At 41.1% G+C, this 20455-nt stretch overlaps 1 protein-coding gene across 2 annotated transcripts in view; it reads left to right on the forward strand.

Moving 5' to 3' along the window:
• Positions 1–20455, forward strand: part of LOC132394128 (selenocysteine insertion sequence-binding protein 2-like) — an 84973-nt gene that overhangs the window by 59537 nt on the left and 4981 nt on the right. For both annotated transcript variants that reach the window (XM_059969896.1, XM_059969897.1), the window contains exons 14-17: positions 1423–1576; positions 9834–10054; positions 18293–18447; positions 19514–19712. In XM_059969896.1, the coding sequence (XP_059825879.1) occupies positions 1423–1576; positions 9834–10054; positions 18293–18447; positions 19514–19712 (729 nt within the window). The remainder of the gene's footprint in view (positions 1–1422; positions 1577–9833; positions 10055–18292; positions 18448–19513; positions 19713–20455) is intronic.

A 20455-nucleotide genomic window follows, 5' to 3' on the forward strand; every position in this document is an offset into this window, starting at 1 on the left:
TCTGAGGTTCCATCTAAATTTGTTTCTTATGACTTGTGTTGAATAGCTAACAACTATTTTGCTTGAGCATGAAATTCATGCATTTGATGTTAGAATCAGTTGTAAAAGAGATAAACCTTGGCCAAATTTTTACTCAAAATATTCTTCTACTAGGTAGAAAAGCTAGCAAGGTTAAATGAGCTAGAACTTGCAGGACAATAGCAGCAACTGCGTTTGAAACTTCCAAAAATACTTCCATCTTCTCCTGTAAGTGGTAGGGCATCTGAGAACTCTCATGTCCAAAAAGGTAAAACAAAGTGAAAGTCCAGTTTATTCTCATATGCATGTGTACAATAAAATTCTAGCCTGCAGTAGCATCATAGAAGCATATAAGCAGCATTCACAGAGAAAAAAAATAAATTATACACTTATTGTACAGGAAAAACATTAGAGCAAAAAAGCAAAGCCCATTTTAATGCAAGGTTGTCAGAGTATTGCTAAACTGAGGTACTTTAGTTTTGCCAGTTGGTTCAAGACTGAATGGTTGGAAAGAAGTGGCTTTCTTGAACCTGATGGTGGTTGGTGACCTTTGTTGGGTTTGCATTAGGTAGTAAGTGAACCAGTTTGAAGGATCAGCTGACTCTACATCATCCTAGGCAAGCAATGTTCTTGTTCATGATGGCATTGACGGACATGTCCGCTCTTATGGAAATAGTCCCATATTTACACCACAGGTAGAGTTCACCCTGCTGTGTGGCACTAGTCTCATGCTGAAAGAGATGCACTCAGAAACAAACTATTGGCAGTTCGAAATTACAATCAGGAAGCTCTAGCCTTCTTGCCCAGTGTATCTTTCATTTCCCTTACTGTTAAGCCAAGGAGTGACCTCTGGTTCACTGAGGAGAGCAGAAAGGCATATCTGGAATAAAACCATGCATACTTAAAGATAAGGTGCCAGATCACGGAAACAGGCATTTAAGTCAACTAGGTCCACACCAACAGCTAAGCATCCAATTTTATGATGATATCTATCCTAACCCATTTTATCCGCCAAATTCTAGACACTGCATTCGGGGGCAGTTTACCTGCGCGTTTTTGGGATGTTGGAGGAAACTAGATGTTGGGGGGTGTGGGTAAGCCGGTGCTTGACGAGAGAAGACTATGCAGCCTCCCAATTTCAAGGAATACTTATTTAGTCAGAAAAAATCACTCATTGCACCATTGCATGGAGTTTTCTAAAGTTCAAATTTGCAACTGTGTGGACAAGTATTGCAGGAAATCTTTCAGTTGGTGAAAGGGGGCACTAATATTTCTGGTCAGTAGAAGGCCTTTGATGAAAAACATTTCGTTTGTGCTCTTTGTTTTGGTGTATTTAGTGTGAGCTAGAAAATGTCACATGCTCTATAAATTTACCGTTTGTAATTTACACTGTTTTTGGTTTAGATTCTACAGAAGATTTGACTAATTCTGCACCTTCATCGCCCTGTCAAAATGTACAGTCTCTTTCTGATGCACCAAAAATTTCTGAGGAAATTTTGACAAAAGACATTCTGCCAAATCCCAGTCATCAAAAGTTACACAGCAGACGGTTTAGAGAGTAAGTGAATTTCTGGAGCTATATGTTGCAATTATCATTTCCTCTTCACTACCTACTCCATAGAGGTGTGCAATTTTACATCAAATTCTGTAAAATTCTGATTCTCCAAATTCAGTTTAATACCAGATCTCATCATTTACAAAAATATTAGTATTTCTAGTCTATTAAAGAGTGGAATGATTACTGGCATTAGACTATAAAGGATACACTTGTGCTGCTCTGTTACTGCTCTTTCAACTTGCTTGTCTCTGTATTTTTTGAGAAACATTGCATCTACTTTCTGAAATTCAACACTATTAAATTTATTATTTACTTAAATTTCTTGTTATCATGCAGTACATTTGAATGATGGTAAGATGTCTTGCATCATAAAAGTTTCTGCATTCATTATCCATTAATTTTATCCCATTTGGAACCAAAATCAACACTCCCTCTCTAGTCATTCTTCATTTTTTACAAATACTCTCATTGGCACTCTTTTTGTTCAAAGTTAATGCTGCATCTTTATTTTGCCTCGATCTGTATATTCAGCTGTTAGCTATGAGGTTGTTTAACCATCCACTTCCTTTTCCAATCCTTTCGTTAGTACCCAAACCACAGACTTAAATTTTATGCTACACAACAGTAATTCACTATCTTTCTTCATTACCCTTAGTCTATAGTCATAGTATTTTACTTCTCAGAACAACTCTCTTCAAACAGTTTTCTTTCTCTCAAATAAGCAGTCATTTACACAATTCCCCCAAGCTCCCTTTCTGAAACCTATGTTGTATCTTGGCCACACCGTCATACTTGTCTTCAAAAGACCATCAGACATGTTTGATTTGGTCACTATTATTAACCATAAAGCTATTCATATCATAACATTATGAATTTATTAAGCCATAAATGAACTTAAATTCCCTTCAACTTCTCAAAAGTGAAAATGTCATTTTTGTTTCATGTCTGCACATGTACGTTTCTTGTTCTGATGAGTTCAATTTTTCCAGATAATCAGTGCTACATAGCCTCAACATTGCAAACGACTCAGACTGGTTTTACTTTTTACTTTGCTAGAAAAGTATTATGGTGTTTTTTCACAAAAGTTTTCTATCGTTCCCATTTGGTCAGAATTTGTCTTTTCACACACAAAGTGTACGAGAGTAATGTTTTTAAATGAAAACTACTGGCTTTTCTTCCAGGTACATTATTAAATATTTTCCCAATTTTGCCTTTCTAACTGCCAGGAAAATGACAAAATACATTTAAAAAGATTGCTGGGTGGGGAGTGCAACCATTGATAACAGATCAGTTTATTCAACAACATTAATCATCATAGAGTGAATATGTTTTCATGTAGTGGTGAGAGGAACATGTCCAAGGTAACCAAAAAGCTTGATGTTTATCAGACATGTGAATAAGGTATTGAATTGAAATAAACAGTTTGTTCACAGGATTGATGACCCAGATTGTATAGACTGTTTTAGAAAAGGAAACTAATTAATAAATTATTAATTATATATGACATGAATCACATTGACCAGAAAGTATTTATCTTGAAACTGGGCTGCAGGCAAGGCAATTCGTTTCGAAATTTAAAGGTACTTAAATTCTCATGAACTGCTCTGTGTTACAATAGTTATATCCTTTTTATTGGTGCAAAGGTTGATTTTATTTCTGCGGTTTCTGTGTTTTCCTCATTGTTGGTGCAGCTTTACTTTACTTTTCTTGTGGGTGAACTTGATGCCAGATTGTTTATCTTAGTTCTTGTGAAGGTGCTGTAACTTTTATTGCAACTCAATTTCTGATCTTGTATTTCTAATATTAAAATGACTAAATTGTAAATTAAATAACAAGATGCTATATATGTTGACTGTCATAAGCTGCTGGTCATAATGTTGCAGTCATAATGCTACTGCAGTTTCAAAGTTCTGTTGTCTAGAGAATTTTTGAGTAATTGAAGTCACAATGTTTGAGTGTTAGTGGTACTGTAATGTAATTGGCATGCAGTTTAACAAAAATAATGATCTCACAGTCCTCTGCTAGTTGACATATTTTCCTCTATACATATATGACATGTATCCTGTATACCTGTAGCTGTACAAAAACATTGATTTTTTTATACTTTATTTGATTTCTTCATAATCTATTTACATTTGAGGTTTTCAAACTTTTAGTCAAATGATTATTAATGCCATCGATTTGTTTATTCTTTTCATGTCAACTTGCTCTGTAAATCTTTTTTCCACTTCCTCACAGATTCTCTGCATGAAACTTTGTTGTGTTTTCACGAAGCCATGAGCAATTTTGTTTTCATAACGTATGTACTTGTATTGGGCCTGGGTATGAATGATTCACTGGATTAATTCTTGAGTTTAAAGGACTATCCTTTTTGAGTAAGGCTGCCCTGTACTGGCTGAAGTCTGTAAAAATGAGAGAGTTTATCATTGACATCCATGAGGTTTGAGAAGACTTCCCAATACTCAGTAGAATTTTATGATCGGATATACAGGCAGATTGCAGTAGGGTATAAAGCAGTAAGGTTGGAATTTTTACTTTATCAGTATTAACTGGGATTGCATTAGAGTGAGGGGCTTTAAATGTTTTTTTAAAGCAGTACATAGGGAGCCTTACTAGGGAAATGGCTTTTCTCAACCTTGTATTAGGGCAGGGGTTCTCACTTAGGGTCCATGGACCCCTCAGTTAATGGCTTAAAGGTTGTGACCCCCACTATTAGCACGTGAGAATGGGGGAAGGAAGTGTCTGTGGAGAGACTCTTTGGGAAGAACAACCATAATTCAGTAAGCTCAGGATAGCCTTGGGAAAAGGTCCAGGAGTTAGGATCTCAGATTTGGAGAAGAGTAATTTTCAATTGTATAAGATGGGATCTGGCAAAAGTAGATTGAAATAAACAATATCCAATAGTGGGAGGCATTTAAAGATGAGATAGTAAGAGTTCAGGGTAAATGTTATCTTGGTAAGGATAAGAAACAAAAATGGTATGATTAGGGGATATTGTTAACAAAGGAAGATGGGAACATAATAAAAGAAGATGAAGGTTTGATCAGGAAAAAAGCACAAGCCAGATATAAGCAATTGGTTTCAATTGAGTCCTTTGAAGTTTATAGGGGATATGGGAGATAATTTGGAGAGGTCATGAAATGGCCTTGGCAAGCGGATTAAGGGGAAGACCTTATCAGTAAAGTAAAAGCAAGGGGAAAACTAGGGAAAGAGCAGGTTCCCTTGGGGACCAAATGGGGGAATTTGTGTAGAGCCCAGGGATAGGAGCGGATTCTAAATAAATATAACTAATGAATATTCACCAGGAGGAGGATGATGTGGCTGTTGCAGAGTTAGGAAAGAGCTACATTGATATTCTGGGACATTTGTATCAGGAAGGAGAAAGTGTTAAATGTACATGAAGGTGAATGAATCTGCAGGCCTCTTCAGAGCTACTCCAAGGTGCTGTGGGAAGCAAGAATGGAGATCGCTGGGGCTCTAATGGAAATTTTTCTAAATTCTTTAGTTTCAGATACCAATATAACAATTACAGCACGGAAACAGGCCATCTCGGCCCCTCTAGTCCGTGCCAAACGCTTACTCTCACCTAATCCCACTGACCCGCCCTCAGCCCATAACCCTCCATTCCTTTCCTGTCCATATACCTATCCAATTTTGCTTTAAATGACAATACCGAACCTGCCTCTACCACTTACACTGGAAGCTCATTCCACACAACTACCACTCTCTGAGTAAAGAAATTCCTCCTCATGTTACCCTTAAACTTCTGCCCCCTAAGTCTCAACTCATGTCCTCTTGTTTGAATCTCCCCTACTCTCAATGGAAAAAGACTAACCACGTCAACTCTATCTATCCCCCTCATAATTTTAAATACCTCTATCAAGTACCCCCTCAACCTTCTATGCTCCAAAGTATAAAGACCTAACTTGGTCAATCTTTCCCTGTAACTTAGGTGCTAAAACCCAGGTGACATTCTAGTAAATCTTCTCTGTACTCTCTCTATTTTGTTGACATTTTTCCTATAATCCAGTGACCAGAACTGTACACAGTACTCCAAATTCCGCCTTACATGCTTTGTACAATTGTACAATGCCTTGTACAATTTTAACATTACATCCCAACTCCTATACTCGCTCTGATTTATAAAGGCCAACATACCAAAAGCTTTCTTCACCCTATCCACACGAGATTCAACCTTCAGGGAACTATGCACCATTATTTCTAGATCACTCTGTTCTACTGCGTTCTTCAGTGCCCTACATTTACCATGTATGTCCTATTTGGATTATTCCTACCAAAATGTAGCACCTCACACTTATCAGCATTAAACTCCATCTGCCATCGCTCAGCCCACTCTTCTAACTGGCCTAAATCTCTGCAAACTTTGAAAACCTACTTCATGGGATCCACAATGTCACCTACCTTAGTATCATCTGCATACTTACTAATCCAATTTAACACCCCATCTTCCAGATCATTAATGTATATGACAAACAACATTGGACCCAGTACTGATCCCTGAGGCACACTACTAGTCACTGGCCTCCAACCTGACAAAATGTTATCCACCACTACTCTATGGCATCTCCCATCCAGCCACTGTTGAATCCATTTTACTACTACAATATTAATACCCAATGATTGAACCTTCCTAATTAACCTTCCGTGCAGAACCTTGTCAGAGGCCTTACTGAAGTCATATAGACAACATCCACTGCTTTACCCTCGTCAACTTTCCTCGTAACCTCTTCAAAAAATTCAATAAGATTTGTCAAACTTGACCTTCCATGCACAAATCCATGTTGACTGTTCCTAATCAGATGCTGTCTATCCAGATAATTATATATACCATCTCTAATAATACTTTCCATTAATTTATCCACCACTGATGTCAAACTGCCAGGACTATAATTGCTAGGTTTACTCTTAGAACCCTTTTTAAACAATGGAACCACATGAGCAATACACCAATCCTCCAGCTCCATCTCCGTTTCTAATGACATTTGAAATATTTCTGTCAGAGCCCCTGTTATTTCTACACTAATGTCCCTCAAGGTCCTAGGGGATATCCTGTCAGGACCCAGAGATTTATCTACTTTTATATTCCTTAAAAGTGCCAGTACTTCCTCCTCTTTAATTGATGTGGTTTCCATAACTTCCCTATTTTTTCCCTTACCTTACACAATTCAAAATCCTTCTTCTAGTGAATATGGAAGAAAAGAAATTGTTCAAAATCTCCCCCATCTCTTTCAGCTCCGCACATAGTTGTCCACTCTGATTCTCTAAGGGACCAATTTTATCCCTCACTATCCTTTTGCTATTAATATAACTGTAGAAACCCTTTGGATTTATTTTCACCTTATTTGCCAAAGCAACCTCGTATCTTCTTTTAGCTTTTCTAATTTCTTTCTTAAGATTCTTCTTACATTCTTTATATTCCTCGAGCATCTCATTTACTCCATGCTGCCTATATTTATTGTAGATATCTCTCTTTTTCCTAACCAAGTTTCCAATATCCCTTGAAAACCATGGCTCTCTCAAACATTTAACCTTTCCTTTCAACCTAACAGGAACATAAAGATTCTGTACCCTCAAAATTTCACCTTTAAATGACCTCCATTTCTCTATTACATCCTTCCCATAAAACAAATTGTCCCATTCACTCCTTCTAAATCCTTTCGCATTGCCTCAAAGTTAGCCTTTCTCCAATCAAAAATCTCAGCCCTGGGTCCAGTCCCATCCTTCTCCATAATTATATTGAAACTAGTGTACCAGATGGTGTACCAGAAGAATGGATGATAGGAAATGTTGTTCCATTATTCAAAAAGCAAATGAAGTGGAGATAAGCCAGGAAATTACAAGCTGTTAAACTATCATCAGTTATAGTAAAATGATTTGGGGGGGGGGGGAAGATTCTAAGGGGCAGATCTATGTTCAGTTGAGATGGCAGGGACTAAGATGGAAGACTTAACATGGTTTTGTTAAGGCAAAATTTGGTTTTACAGCTCTGATTGAGATTCAGGCTTTTGAGAAGATAACTAAAAACATTGAGTAGGCAGGTAGTGTACTTGAACCTCAGCAAGGTTTTTACTAGGTCCAGGATTGTAGGCTGGTTAAACCACATGGGATCTGAGGTGCCCTTCAAACTGGTCCCAAAATTATCTTGATGATTGGAGTCAGATTGTTTGTAGCCAGTAGTATACTACAGAAATCAGTGCTGGAGCTACTTGTTTGTCATATTTATTAATGACTTGGATGAGAATGTAGATGGCCTGGTAAGTTTACAGATGACTCAAAGATTAATAGAGTTGAAGACCGCAAAGAATGTTTACTAATAACACAGGACATAGGTCAATTGGAAAGTTGGGTGGAGTCGTGGCACATGGAATTTAACCCTGACAAGCATGAGGTAATGCATTTTAAAATGTCAGGTATGAGTAGGACATGTGGAGTATGGCAGGGACTGCACGAGTGATGATGCATAGGAATGGGTACTTGTTCATAGTTCCCTGAAAATAGTGATGCAAGTGGATAGGGTAGGTATGAAGGCAATTTTGGAATGCTTTCTGTCATAGGCCGAAGCATTGTGCATAAGAGAGGGAATGTCATGTTACAGCTATACAAATGTAATCTTCAGATTCAGATTCAGTTTATTGTCATTTTGAAACCACAAATGCAATGCAGTTAAAAAATGAGACAACTTTCCCCCAGAATGATATCACAAAAGCATATGACAAAACAGACTACACCAGAAAATCCACGTAACATTTGGCCATCTCCAATCCAGAGTCCAGAGAGGCTGCTACGTATTAATATCGCGCTACCGTCTAGTGCGTTCCCCGGAAAGGAGCTCCAAATCCACCAGACAAAAACAAGACCAAAAACTAAAAATGCAAGACCTGCACAAAACCACATAATTACAACATATAGTTACAACAGTGCAAACAATAGCATAATTGATAAAAAACAGACTACGGGCACAGTAAAAATAGTTAAAGATGTTAAAAGACTGTAAGTTCAAAAGAAATCACCACAGTTTCCACAAGTCCTCAGGGTCCCGACAGACTCGCCATCCCACGCTGGCGGCAGAAGGGAGTACCCCCGCTTTGGACTTCCAAGGTGCCGCCTGACTCAGCCTCGCAGACGCAGCACACAATGGAAGCGGCCTGTCCGTCAAAGGGACTCCGAGTCAGTCGAACCTCCGAGCCGACGACCATCCCCTCCGGCACAGCTTCTCCGAGCACCATCCTCTGCTGAGCGTATTAAGACAGCCCCGCCAACGGCCATCGGCAACACAACCCCAAGGATTGGGGGCCTGTTCTTCCCAGCAGAGTCCTGGACCTCAGGGATCTTGGAGATGTTTTAAGATTATGGCTGATTTTTTACAAAAATGGGCAAGGAAGTAGAGATTTAAAATGAGGAGAGGGAAGTTTAAGTAAAGATCTGAGAGACCAGTTCCCATCTGCCTGGCATAGATGGGTTTTGCAGTTGGAATGGACAGCTGGCCAAAGGGCCTGTTTCTGTGCTGTGTAGCTCTGATTGTATTACTCCTAGTAATACCACTTGCTCTTTGCTGTGCGTTTTCCTATGGATTTTTTTAAGTATTTTTTTTTAACTTTTAGGTCACATATGAGTGTGGTTCCATTTGAATATATGAAAGGACCTATAATTCAGTCAGCAGTAAATCTTGTGGTTTAGATAATTTCATTGTCTTGAATAGTATTGAGTTTATTAGTTTTGAGTATATGTATTGTTCTGTAAATTAACTGAACTGAATAGTTTGGTAATGTGTGGTAGTAACTCCAGTTACTGAGAGTTTAGTTAACTGTAATAGTGGATAAAAGCTGACTGATTAGTGAAAACTCTAAATAAATAATAATTATGATTTTAACATTTTGCCTACCTGATTATAAGTAGGAGTTCTAATCCGTGTAATGTGCTCCGAGTACAGATGAGTTTTTAAACATTCCAGTCTTTTGTTCTGCAGTTCACAATAATTTGATCTCCAAATCATGTTACAATTGCAAATCCAGGGATTAGTGTTTTTTTCTTTTTGGGAAAATTGCTTTGTGAAACCAGTATTCCTAAATATTTATAAATTCAGGAATTCTCGCAATGAGATTGCCAATGTTTTGTATTGCAAATTTTGTTTTGCATGTCAATGATTTTTTTCCTCTCTGATTTATCCAAATCTTTCAACACATCTCTCCAGCACTATCACCTTGTAAATCTACACCATGTACTTTTATTATTTCAGATATTGTACTCAAGTTTTGTCAAAAGAAGTTGATAATTATGTGACTGACTTACTGAAGGAGCTTGTCCGTTTCCAAGATCGGTTATACCAAAAGGATCCAATTAAAGCTAAGAAGAAACGAAGAATTGTCATGGGGCTGAGAGAAGTGCTGAAGCATCTAAAACTGAAAAGGCTGAAATGTGTTATTATCTCTCCAAACTGTGAAAGAATACAATCCAAAGGTATGTTACTTGTAATTGAAGGTACCTTTATTGGATATAATGACGAAGAGAATAATCACAGAAAGTATTTTAGTCACAAGCTATACAGATATGTTTTGTCTTTTGGGTCATGCATGATTATATTGCAGCCTGCACTATTTTAGTTAAAAAGCCATAGTATAATGTATAATATTATAATTTGGACTGTGGGTAGCTGGCATTACAATAACACTTAGATGACTTATTCTTTTGCAGCTATATTAATTTTGATGCATTATTGTACAGTTTCACTGCCTTGATAGAATAGTAAAATGTAATACAATAGATTCCAGCTAATTAAGACACGTCAGGACCAGTGCATTTTGGCCCAAATAAGCAGCTGCCCCGATTAGCTGGTTTCATGGAAATAGTGAAAAAAATGTTGTAGCGGTGTGCTACACACAGCGCTGAAATAACGACACGTAGTCGGTGAGCTGCAGTTGCAAAAGAGGTTTATTCAAACTTCGCAGCCTCGCTTTAAAGCCTTCCTGATCCCGCCCTCCCCGGGTGGGAATGCTGTAGGGGGTGCATATTCATAGTCCCGTCCCGCGCGTGGGCTTTTCCCCTTGCTGGTGAAGCAGAAGCAGACATGGCGCCCTTTTTGGGACCGGCATTCATGCCGGCACGCGCCACTTTGTGAGCCAGTTCGAGTGCGCTGGGAAGTGGGTCGCCTCATAACCCCCCCCCCCCCCCCAGAACCAGCAATACACCCCCAACGTTCTCAGTCTGGGTCGGTCCCTGTTTGGGAGGTCTGCCTCTGCACCGCAGTGCCTGAATCTCGACCGGCTGCGCCAAGTCCACATGGGCCGGTTTGAGTCGGTCCACTGTGAAAACCTCTTCTTTCCCCCCAATGTCCAGCACGAATGTGGACCCATTGTTTCTGATCACCATAAACGGCCCCTCGTAGGGCCATTGTATCAGTGTCCGGTGTCCGCCCAATCGTACAAAAACAAACTTACAGTTCTGCAGGTCTTTGGGTACGCAGGTCAGGTTCTGTCCATGCTGTGAAGTGGGTATGGGAGCCAGGTTACCGAGCCTCTCGTGTAGTCTGTCCTGGACTGCTGTGGGTTCTTCCTCTTGCCCCCTTGGGGCTGGTATGAACTCTCCTGGGATGACCAGGGGTGCGCTGTACACCAACTCAGCCGACGAGGTGTGCAGATCCTCTTTGGGCACCATGCGGATTCTGAGCAGGACGCAGGGAAGCTCGTCAACCCAGTTAGGCCCTTTGAGGTGGGCCGTGAGAGCCGACTTCAGGTGACGGTGGAAATGCTCCGCTAGTCCATTTGACTGTGGGTGGTAAGCAGTTGTGTGCTGCAGCTGTGTCCCCAAAAGGCTGGCCATAGCTGACCACAGGCTGGAGGTGAACTGGGCGCCTCTGTCGGAGGTAATGTGGGCTGGTACACCAAAGCAAGATACCCAGGTGGCAATCAATGCTCGGGCGCAGGATTCGGGGGTGGTGTCAGTGAGCGGGACCGCCTTTGGCCATCTTGTGAACTAGTCCACGATAGTCAGGAGGTGCCGCGCTCCTCACAACACTGGCAGGGGGCCCACGATATCTACATGAATGTGGTCGAAACGCCAGCGAGTAGGGTGGAACTACTGCGGATGGGCTTTGGTGTGCCGCTGCACCTTGGCTGTTTGGCAGTGCATGCACGTTTTGGCCCATTCACTGACCTGCTTGCGGAGTCCGTGCCAAACGAACCTGTTGGCTACCATCCGGACGGTTGTCCTGATGGAGGGGTGCGCTAAGTTGTGAATGGAGTTGAAAATGCATCGCCGCCAGTTTGCCGGGACAACGGGACGGGATTGGCCGGTGGTGACGTCACAGAGTAGGGTCCTCTCACCTGGGCCTACGGGGAGGTCCTGGAGCTGCAAACCGGAGACTGCAGTCCTGTAACTAGGGATCTCATCGTCTGCCTGCTGCGCCTCCGCCAGCGCTTCATAGTCTACCCCCTGGGGCAGGGCTTGGATGTTAGGGCAGGAGAGGGCGTCTGCCACGACATTGTCCTTTCCCAAGACATGTCAGATATCTATCGTGTATTCGGAGATGTAGGACAGATGTCGCTGTTGGCGATGAGGATGTCGTCCATATAGATGAAAGCGAAGTCCAGGTCGCGTCCCACCGCATCCATTAACCGCTGGAATGTCTGTACGGCATTCTTTAGGCCGAACAGCATGCGGAAGAACTCAAAAAGGCTGAACGGGATGATGAGTGCCGTTTTGGGGACGTCGTCTGGATACATCGGGATTTGATGGTATCCCTGGACGAGGTCTACCTTGGAGAAGATCCGTACGCCGTGCAGGTTTGCTGCAAAGTCCTGAATATGCGGCACAGGGTAGCGGTCCAGTGTCGTAGCCTCGTTCAGCCTGCGGTAGTCGCCGCATGGTCTCCAGCCCCCTGTTGCTTTGGGCACCATGTGCAGGGAGGAGGCCCATGGGCTGTCGGACTGCTATATGATCCCTAATTCCTCCATCATCTTGAACTCCTCCTTCGCTAGTCGGAGCTTGTCCAGGAGAAGCCTTCGAGCACGGGTGCGGAGGGGTGGTCCTTGTGTCGGGATGTGGTGCTGTACGCCGTGTCTGGGCATGGCTGCCAGGAACTGCGGTGCCAGAACTGATGGGAAATCCGCCAGGACTCTGGTGTAGTCATTGTTGGACAGCGTGATGGAGTCTAGGTGTGGGGCCGGCAACTGGGCTTCACCCAGGGAGAACGTTTGAAAGGTCTCAGTGTGGACCAGTCTCTTCCTTGGCAGGTCGACCAGTAGGCTGCGAGCTTGCAAAAAATCCACTCCCAGGAGCGGTTGGGCTACGGCGGCCAGTGTGAAGTCCCACGTGAACCGGCTGGAGCCGAACTGTAGCTGCACCGTATGGGTGCCGTACGTCCCTACTGTGCTGCCGTTCGCGGCCCTCTGGGTGGGACCTGGTTCCCTGTTGCGGGTGTCGTAACTCAGCAGAGGTAAGACGCTGATCTCGGTTCCGGTGTCAACCAAAAAACGCCATCCTGACTGCTTGTCCCAGACATACAGGAGGCTATCCCGATGGCCAGCTGCCGTAGCCATCAGCGGCGGCTGGCCCTGGAGTTTCCCAGGAACTTGCAAGGCGGGCTACAGTGGCGGACTTCTGCACCCCACCGCTGGTGGTAGAAGCACCATTGTTTGTTGGTCTCCTCACCCCTGCCTCTGGGGTTAGTGGGCTCTGCAGCCGGGCCTGTTATGGTCTGCTGCCGGGAGCATGGCCTGGTGATCCGTGCGACAGACACTCCACTCTCCTTCTTGGCTTTCCACAGCAAGTCCGCCCGGGCTGCCACCTTCCGGGGGTCACTGAAATCCACGTCAGACAGCAGCAGGCGTATGTCCTCAGGCAGCTTCTCCAGGAACTCCTGCTCAAACATGAGGCACGGCTTGTGACCTCCGGCTAGGGACAGCATCTCGTTCATCAAAGCTGACGGCGGCCTGTCTTCCAAACCATCCAGGTGCAGTAAGCAGGCAGCTCGCTCGCACCGTGAGAGTCCGAAAGTCCTTATGAGCAGGGCTTTGAATTCTGTGTAGTTGCCGTCCTCCGGGGGTGACTGTATGAACTCCTCAACCTAGGCGGCTGTCTCCTGGTCGAGGGAGCTCACCACGTAGTAGTAACGTGTTATCTGCCGAACGTGGAATTGGGCTTCTGCTTGCTGGAACTACAGGTGAGGTCGCAGCGTCCAGAAGCTTGGCAGTTTTAACGAAACTGCATGAACAGATGTGGCGGCGTTCATCTCCTGTCCAAATATCGTTTGGGCTGTCGGAGTCACCAATTGTAGCGGTGGTGCTACACACAGCGCTGAAATAACGACACTTAGTCGGTGAGCTGCAGTTGCAAAAGAGGTTTATTCGAACTTCGTGGCCTCGCTTTAAAGCCTTCCTGATCCTGTCCTCCCCGAACGGGAATGCTGTAGGGGGCGCGTATTCACAGTCCTGTCCCGCGCGCGGGCTTTTCCCCTTGCTGGTGAAGCAGACTTGGTGCCCTTTTTGGGAATGGCCTCCATGCCAGCGTGAGCCGGGTCGAGTGTGCTGGGAAGTGGGTCGCCACAATGTATTTTTTAGAAAAATACAAACTAACATTTAACGGAGTAACAAGTTATGTATTTAAAGGAAATGCAGAACAAATTGAAACATTGCCAATTCTACTGCATTACTATCCTAATCAGTATTGATGGAGGAATTCACTGTACATTGCCATGTTATTTTGATTGAACAAAATTCGCCCAGACACCTAGTGCAGATAATGGACTGCTTCATACAATCATTTGATTATTGTGTCTTCCAAATCTTCATTTTCATTGTAACACTTAAAGGTATTGCCAATACCTTTAAATTCTTTGTAGGTCCTAACTTGTTGAAATAGTGAAATTGTTTTGATTTCACTTCTAGCTGTTTCTGGCACCTCCAAGCCTGAAAGCTTGAAACCGCAGAGAGCTAAACAGATCTGCGTTGCCTTGCTGCTTAATTGTTGCTAACCATCACTGACAAAAATAACTATTTTTTGAACACATGCACAGGCAACGGCGCTATTTAAAAACTGTTGGTGCTAAGCATGGCGTAGTGTCCAACAGCTGCACTAGTGTATGCATCTGACCCAAGTTAGAAATTGTTCGGAAACAGTCTCCTGTCCCAATTAAGTGGCATAGTGTCCCAAATTAATGAAGGGAATCTGGCAATTTTTTTGATTAGTTTTTGTTTTTTAAGAGTTGTCATAAATAGGCAGCTGTCTTGATTAACCCAATTTCTCAAAATCTGCTGTATTTCGCAACCCTAATCCTATTGTATTACCACTTGCTTGTAAGACACAAAATGTAATGATTCTTGCAACCTATCTTAAGCCTTGGTACCATCCCTGCCACACCCACGCCATATAAGATCTATTTTTCCTAACTCTGTGGGGTTGCATTTGCTGTGTTTGTGAGTCAATTTAAATTACAAAATAAGAAAAACAGACCAGCCATGACCAAGGTGATACTATGGCATTACAGCAAAGGAAAAAGGTTTTTAATTAAGAAATGAAATTTCTTGCTGTAAAACAAATGTTTGAAATCTTAAAATAAAACAAAAAAGTGTTAATAGTGATCAGGTATCTATAGGTTTATGATGGTTTATCATGTTGGCACAAAGTACAGTAAGCATGAAGATTAGGAACGTTTCAGTAAAGGACACCCCAGAAATTAAAGGAAGTATATGGAGATGGAGTAATCAAGTAAGAAACAAAAATGGAGAGTAAGAGCTTTACTTATTCTGGAAAAGACCAACAAAAGTTAAATTGGCTCTCTTGGGAAGGGAGAAATAAAAGAATGTTATGTTTATTTTCATTGAGTAGCACTTGGGATACTTCCTGGAAAGAGAAGAGAACCAAGGTCCTGGAGTAAATGAGAAACTAGCATTTAATTTCGTCAGTAACATTTATTATAAGAGACCTGATGATTTTAAAAGAGGTGGCTATGGAAGTAGGGTGCACTCATTTTGATCTTTCAAAAGTCTGTGGGTCTTGAACAGTTACAAACTAAAGCAGAAAAAAACAACCCTGAGATTAGGAACAAATGGGTCATTTTGAGTTGGGACACATTGGCTGATGAGTTGTAGCAGATATTGGTACTGATGCCCAAGTTTATCACTCTGGCTCAATGATTTGGACAAAGGGTGCTAATGTAATGCATCCAAGTTTGCTGATGATACTAAGCATTTTGGAATCTTCAAGGGGATATAGACAGGTAAAGTGAACGATCAAGGCTATAAAAGCTGGAATACAATGTGGGGTTGTCTAATCAAGAAAGAGAAAACAGCATATTGGAGAATTTTTTTAAATGGTGGAAAATTGAAGTATTTAGGTGTTCACAAATCGCTTTAAAGATCTCATAAAGCTCTAACAAGCAATTAAAGTTGCTGCAGAGAAGTGCTCCAAAGTAAAAGGTCGGTCATGATATATATAATGATGTAGCAAGCATGAGGTTCTGAATGGACCACTCACGCTTCTGTTTTGTGTATGTACATATTAAATAGCAGAGGTGTCAGGTTTTTTTCTCTTTGTTCAAGGTATCTCTTCAGGAAATTCCACTTTTTACTCAATAATTTCTGTTTAATATTAATTTCAAATTATCCTTAAACCTGCCTGATTGGAAGATTTACAGAGAAGGAGGAGGTGTTTACAGTCTTGAGAAAAATTAAGGTGGATAAATCCCCAGGGCTTGATAAGGTGTTCCTCCAGACCCTTTTGGAGGTTAGTGCCAAAATTCCAGGAGCCCAGCAGAGAAATTTAAGATGTCCTTAGTCACAGATGAGGGGCAAGAGGACTGGAAAATAGCTAATATTGTTCTATTGTTTAAGAAAGGCTCTAAGAATATGCCAGAAGATTATAGGCTAGTGAGCCTGACATCAGTAGTGGATAAGTTACTGGAAGGTCTGCTAAGGGACAGGATACATAAGTATTTGGATAGGCAGGGATTGATCAAGGATAGTCAACATGGCTTTGTGCATGGGAGGTTGTGTCTAACCAATCTTGTAGAGCTTTTCAAGGAAGATGCCAGGAAAATTGATGAATCAAGGCAGTGGATGTTGACTACATGATCTTTAGCAAGGTCTTTGACAGAGTCCCACATAAGACGTTGGTCAAGAAGCTTCAATCATTTGGCATTCAAGATGAGGTGGTAAATTGGATTAGACATTGGCTTAGAGGGAGAAGCCAAAGAGTGGTAGTAGATGGTTGCCTTTCTGATTGGAGACCTCTGACTAATGGAATGCCGCAGCGATCAGTGGTGAGTTTGTTATTCTTTGTCATCTATATCAATAATCTGAATGACTTTGTGGTAAACTGGATCAATAAATTTGCAGATGACACCACGACTGGGGGTGTGGTGGACAATATGGAGAACTATTAAAGCCTGCAGTGAGATGTGGACTAGATGGAAAAATTGACTAAAAATGGCAGATGAAATTTAATGCCAACAATGTGAGGTGTTACACTTTGGGAGGACAAACCAGGGTAGGACTTGCAGGGTGAGTAGTAGGACACTGAGGAGTGCTGTGGAGTAGAGGGATTTAGGAATACAGATCCATAATTCCATGACTCCATGTGGAGTCATAGGTAGATAGGGTTATAAAGAAAACTTTTGGCATATTGGCCTTCATAAATCAAAGTATTGAGTACAGGAGTTGAGATGTTATGATGAAGGTGTTGGGAAGGCCTGATTTGGTATATTGTGTACAGTTTTGGTCACTTACAGGGAAGATGTCAATACGATTGAATAAGTGTAACTTGGATGTTCCCGGGACTTGAGGACCTGAGTTATAGGGAAAGGTCAAATAGGTTAGGATTTTATTCGCTAGAGCATAGAATAATGGGGGGCATTTTGATAGAAGTATTCGAAGTTATGAGGAGTATAGCTAGGGTAAATGCCAGCAGGCTTTTTCCACAGAGGTTGGGTGAGACTAGAACTAGAAGTCATGGGTTAACCATGAAACGTGAAATGTTTAAGGGGATATGAGGGGAAACTACTTCACTCAGAGGGTTGTGATAGTGTGCAACAAGCTGCTTGTGTAAGTGGTGGATGTGGGTTTAAGAGAAATTTGTATAGGCACAGAGATGGGAGGGTTATGAAGGGCTGGATGCATGCAGATGGGACTAAGCAGATTAATAGTTTGGCATGGGCTGTTTCTGTGCTGCAGTGTTCTGACTCTGTGACTACATGGTATAAAGAATCCATTTATAATTCATTTACCTACTTGAAGATTCTAAACATTGATTTCCAAGAGTTTGGATGTATATAATAGTTTGATATTCATTGGGGGAAATTTTTCCTTTTACTTGCTTTAGTCCCTTTATACTAAACTGTAGCAGTACAGTAAAGTCATAATCCACAAAGAGAAAGAAGAAAAAAAGACCATAAGCTTCATAAAGCAAAAAAGGGAAATTGAAATTCTGAAGAGATAATACCTCAGTGCAAGCACAGGGATGAAATGGCCATATACAAGAGGAACAGAGTGGCCAGAAAATGTTTAGAGAGTTAAAGACGTGGAATACTTCACTAAAAGGCAAAATATGTGTTAGTCTACAAGGTTCAAGTGATGTCAAGTAAAAATACTTCCTTGAGAAAACCTGTCTATTCATTTTGTAAATTACAGACATTGCATTCTTATTTAAGCTTGCCATCTAATGTTGTCTCTGATGTTTACATCTAAGAATTACTGTTTTGTTCAGGTGGCTTGGATGAAGCATTGCATACAATAATTGAAGTTGCTCGTGCGCAAGAGATTCCATTTGTATTTGCTCTCAGTCGCAGAGCTCTAGGTCGCTGTGTGAGCAAAGCAGTTCCTGTTAGTGTGGTTGGAATCTTCAGCTATGATGGTGCTGAGGTTAGTCAGAATCAGTGATTTGCAAATTCAGTTCATGCTACCAGATATATAAATTTGCACTTGATCTAAACACCTGTGATCTCAATAAATAAGTTCCCTTATTGCTGCTGCTCTTTAAAAGCGTAGAAATTGAAGCCTATGACTTATTAGAATTGTTTGTGGTGTCATAAGAAAAGGCTTTTAAGCGTAAGATATCTTGAAAAACAGATTGTCCCTGAGTAATGCGTGGGGTCCATCCTTGTCAATTTTGGGTTGTAATGAATGGCGTCAAAAACCAATGAGAAAGCAATGACTAAATGTGGAGAGCAAAAGGAAACTACTTCTGAGATTGATAAGAACAAATGTATGCGTGTACACTATGTTGGACTTTTGAATTTAATTGAACTACAGAAGCTCTTAAGTTGGGCGTTCATAACCCAAGGGCAGTCTCTACAGCAGAAATTCAGTAATCTGGAACCATTAGTCATTTAGCAGATTTTTTTAAACTACTGGAAGTTCCTCATCCCATATATATTTCTTTAAAAATATTGCACAGTAGTATGTATTTCAGTGAGCCAATAAGTTTCAGCTGGTCAGGAAAGCTGAAGTGTACAAGCTTTCTGGACATCAGCCCCTGACTCTGCTTGCAAACATACTCTGACCCTGGCTCCAGCCACACACCTACAGACACCAGATAATATATGGCCAGCCTCACTGGAATGAGAATATATGGCTATTAAGTCCACAAATAATGAAGATGGTGTACAAATGTGCGAGCCAGATTCTGAATCATTGAGACCACATCTAGCACTAGGAGCACCCTCACCAAGGCTTGATGAATATGTTTTACATTAACTAGAATACAAAACTGCATGTGCTGTATCTGTTTACCTATATATGTAAAATAATTACTTCTGGTAAATTACTGTAGTCTCACTAAATAAAATTGTAAATTAATATTTTATGAGAAACGTGGAATTAAATTCGTGAATATTCAGTTAATTAGCCAAATTGATTTTAGTCTTCCAATGACTCAAAATAAATCATCAATATTGTATATTAATACATTTGTATATTTTATTTACAGAACCAGTTTCATCAAATGGTTGAACTCACTGAGGAAGCTAGGAAAGCATATCAGGAAATGCTGAATGCTCTAGAACAAGAATTAAAGGCTGATGGAGCAAACTCAGTGGAACCATCATGCAATGTTTCAGAAGAAAATACCATTGAATTAGACAGCAAAAGCCCTTCATCTTTTACTGAACCCAGTGAGCCAGAATATAGTGCGTATCAAATACCATGCAGACAGATACCTTCACACATGCAAACATGCACACTTCTACATTTTTTATGTATCTATATCTGTATCTTTTTTTCCCAGATTTATCAAGGTCCATTCCAGTATAACCATGCCAAGACTTTAGTTAGTTTATAATCATTCATGAAGCCAATTTCTAGTTGGAAATCTAAATCATTAAATTCTTGGTGGGTGGGGGAAATTTGTACATCAAATGCATTAGGTCAAATATGTCAAATGTGAACAGCTGCTGATAGAATCATAAAAATGTACAGTAGAGAGTGGGTCCTTTTGGCCCAAAATGTTAGCAGGAGGCTTGTGTCCCTCATGCTTTTCTTATTGGGAGTATCTGTCTAAATGCTTTTTAAATATTGTAATTGCATCTGTCTTTAATACATCTAGCAGCTTGTTATAAATATTCATCACCTCTGTATAAAAAAATTATGGTGTGAATAATATTAAAGCTACAAATGCAAGGTCCCATTTTAATATAGGGTAGCTATTATGAGTGAAAAAACGGCCATCTGTTTAATTTGCACCATGTAGTCATAAGAAGGTCTGTTTAAGATGGACTATCATAGTGGTCACCAAGGTAAGTACCTTTAGGAAACAGTTCCATTGCTACTACAATGCTTGTTTTTACCCAGTTAAGTGGAGAATTTCCTTGCAATGTTTTATTCACAGAAGTTAAAGACATTTCCTATTTGGCCTATGAGTCATGTCACGTTC

This window comes from Hypanus sabinus, chromosome 5, assembly GCF_030144855.1.
Source record: "Hypanus sabinus isolate sHypSab1 chromosome 5, sHypSab1.hap1, whole genome shotgun sequence".
In the NCBI taxonomy this organism is placed as follows: Eukaryota; Metazoa; Chordata; class Chondrichthyes; order Myliobatiformes; family Dasyatidae; genus Hypanus; species Hypanus sabinus.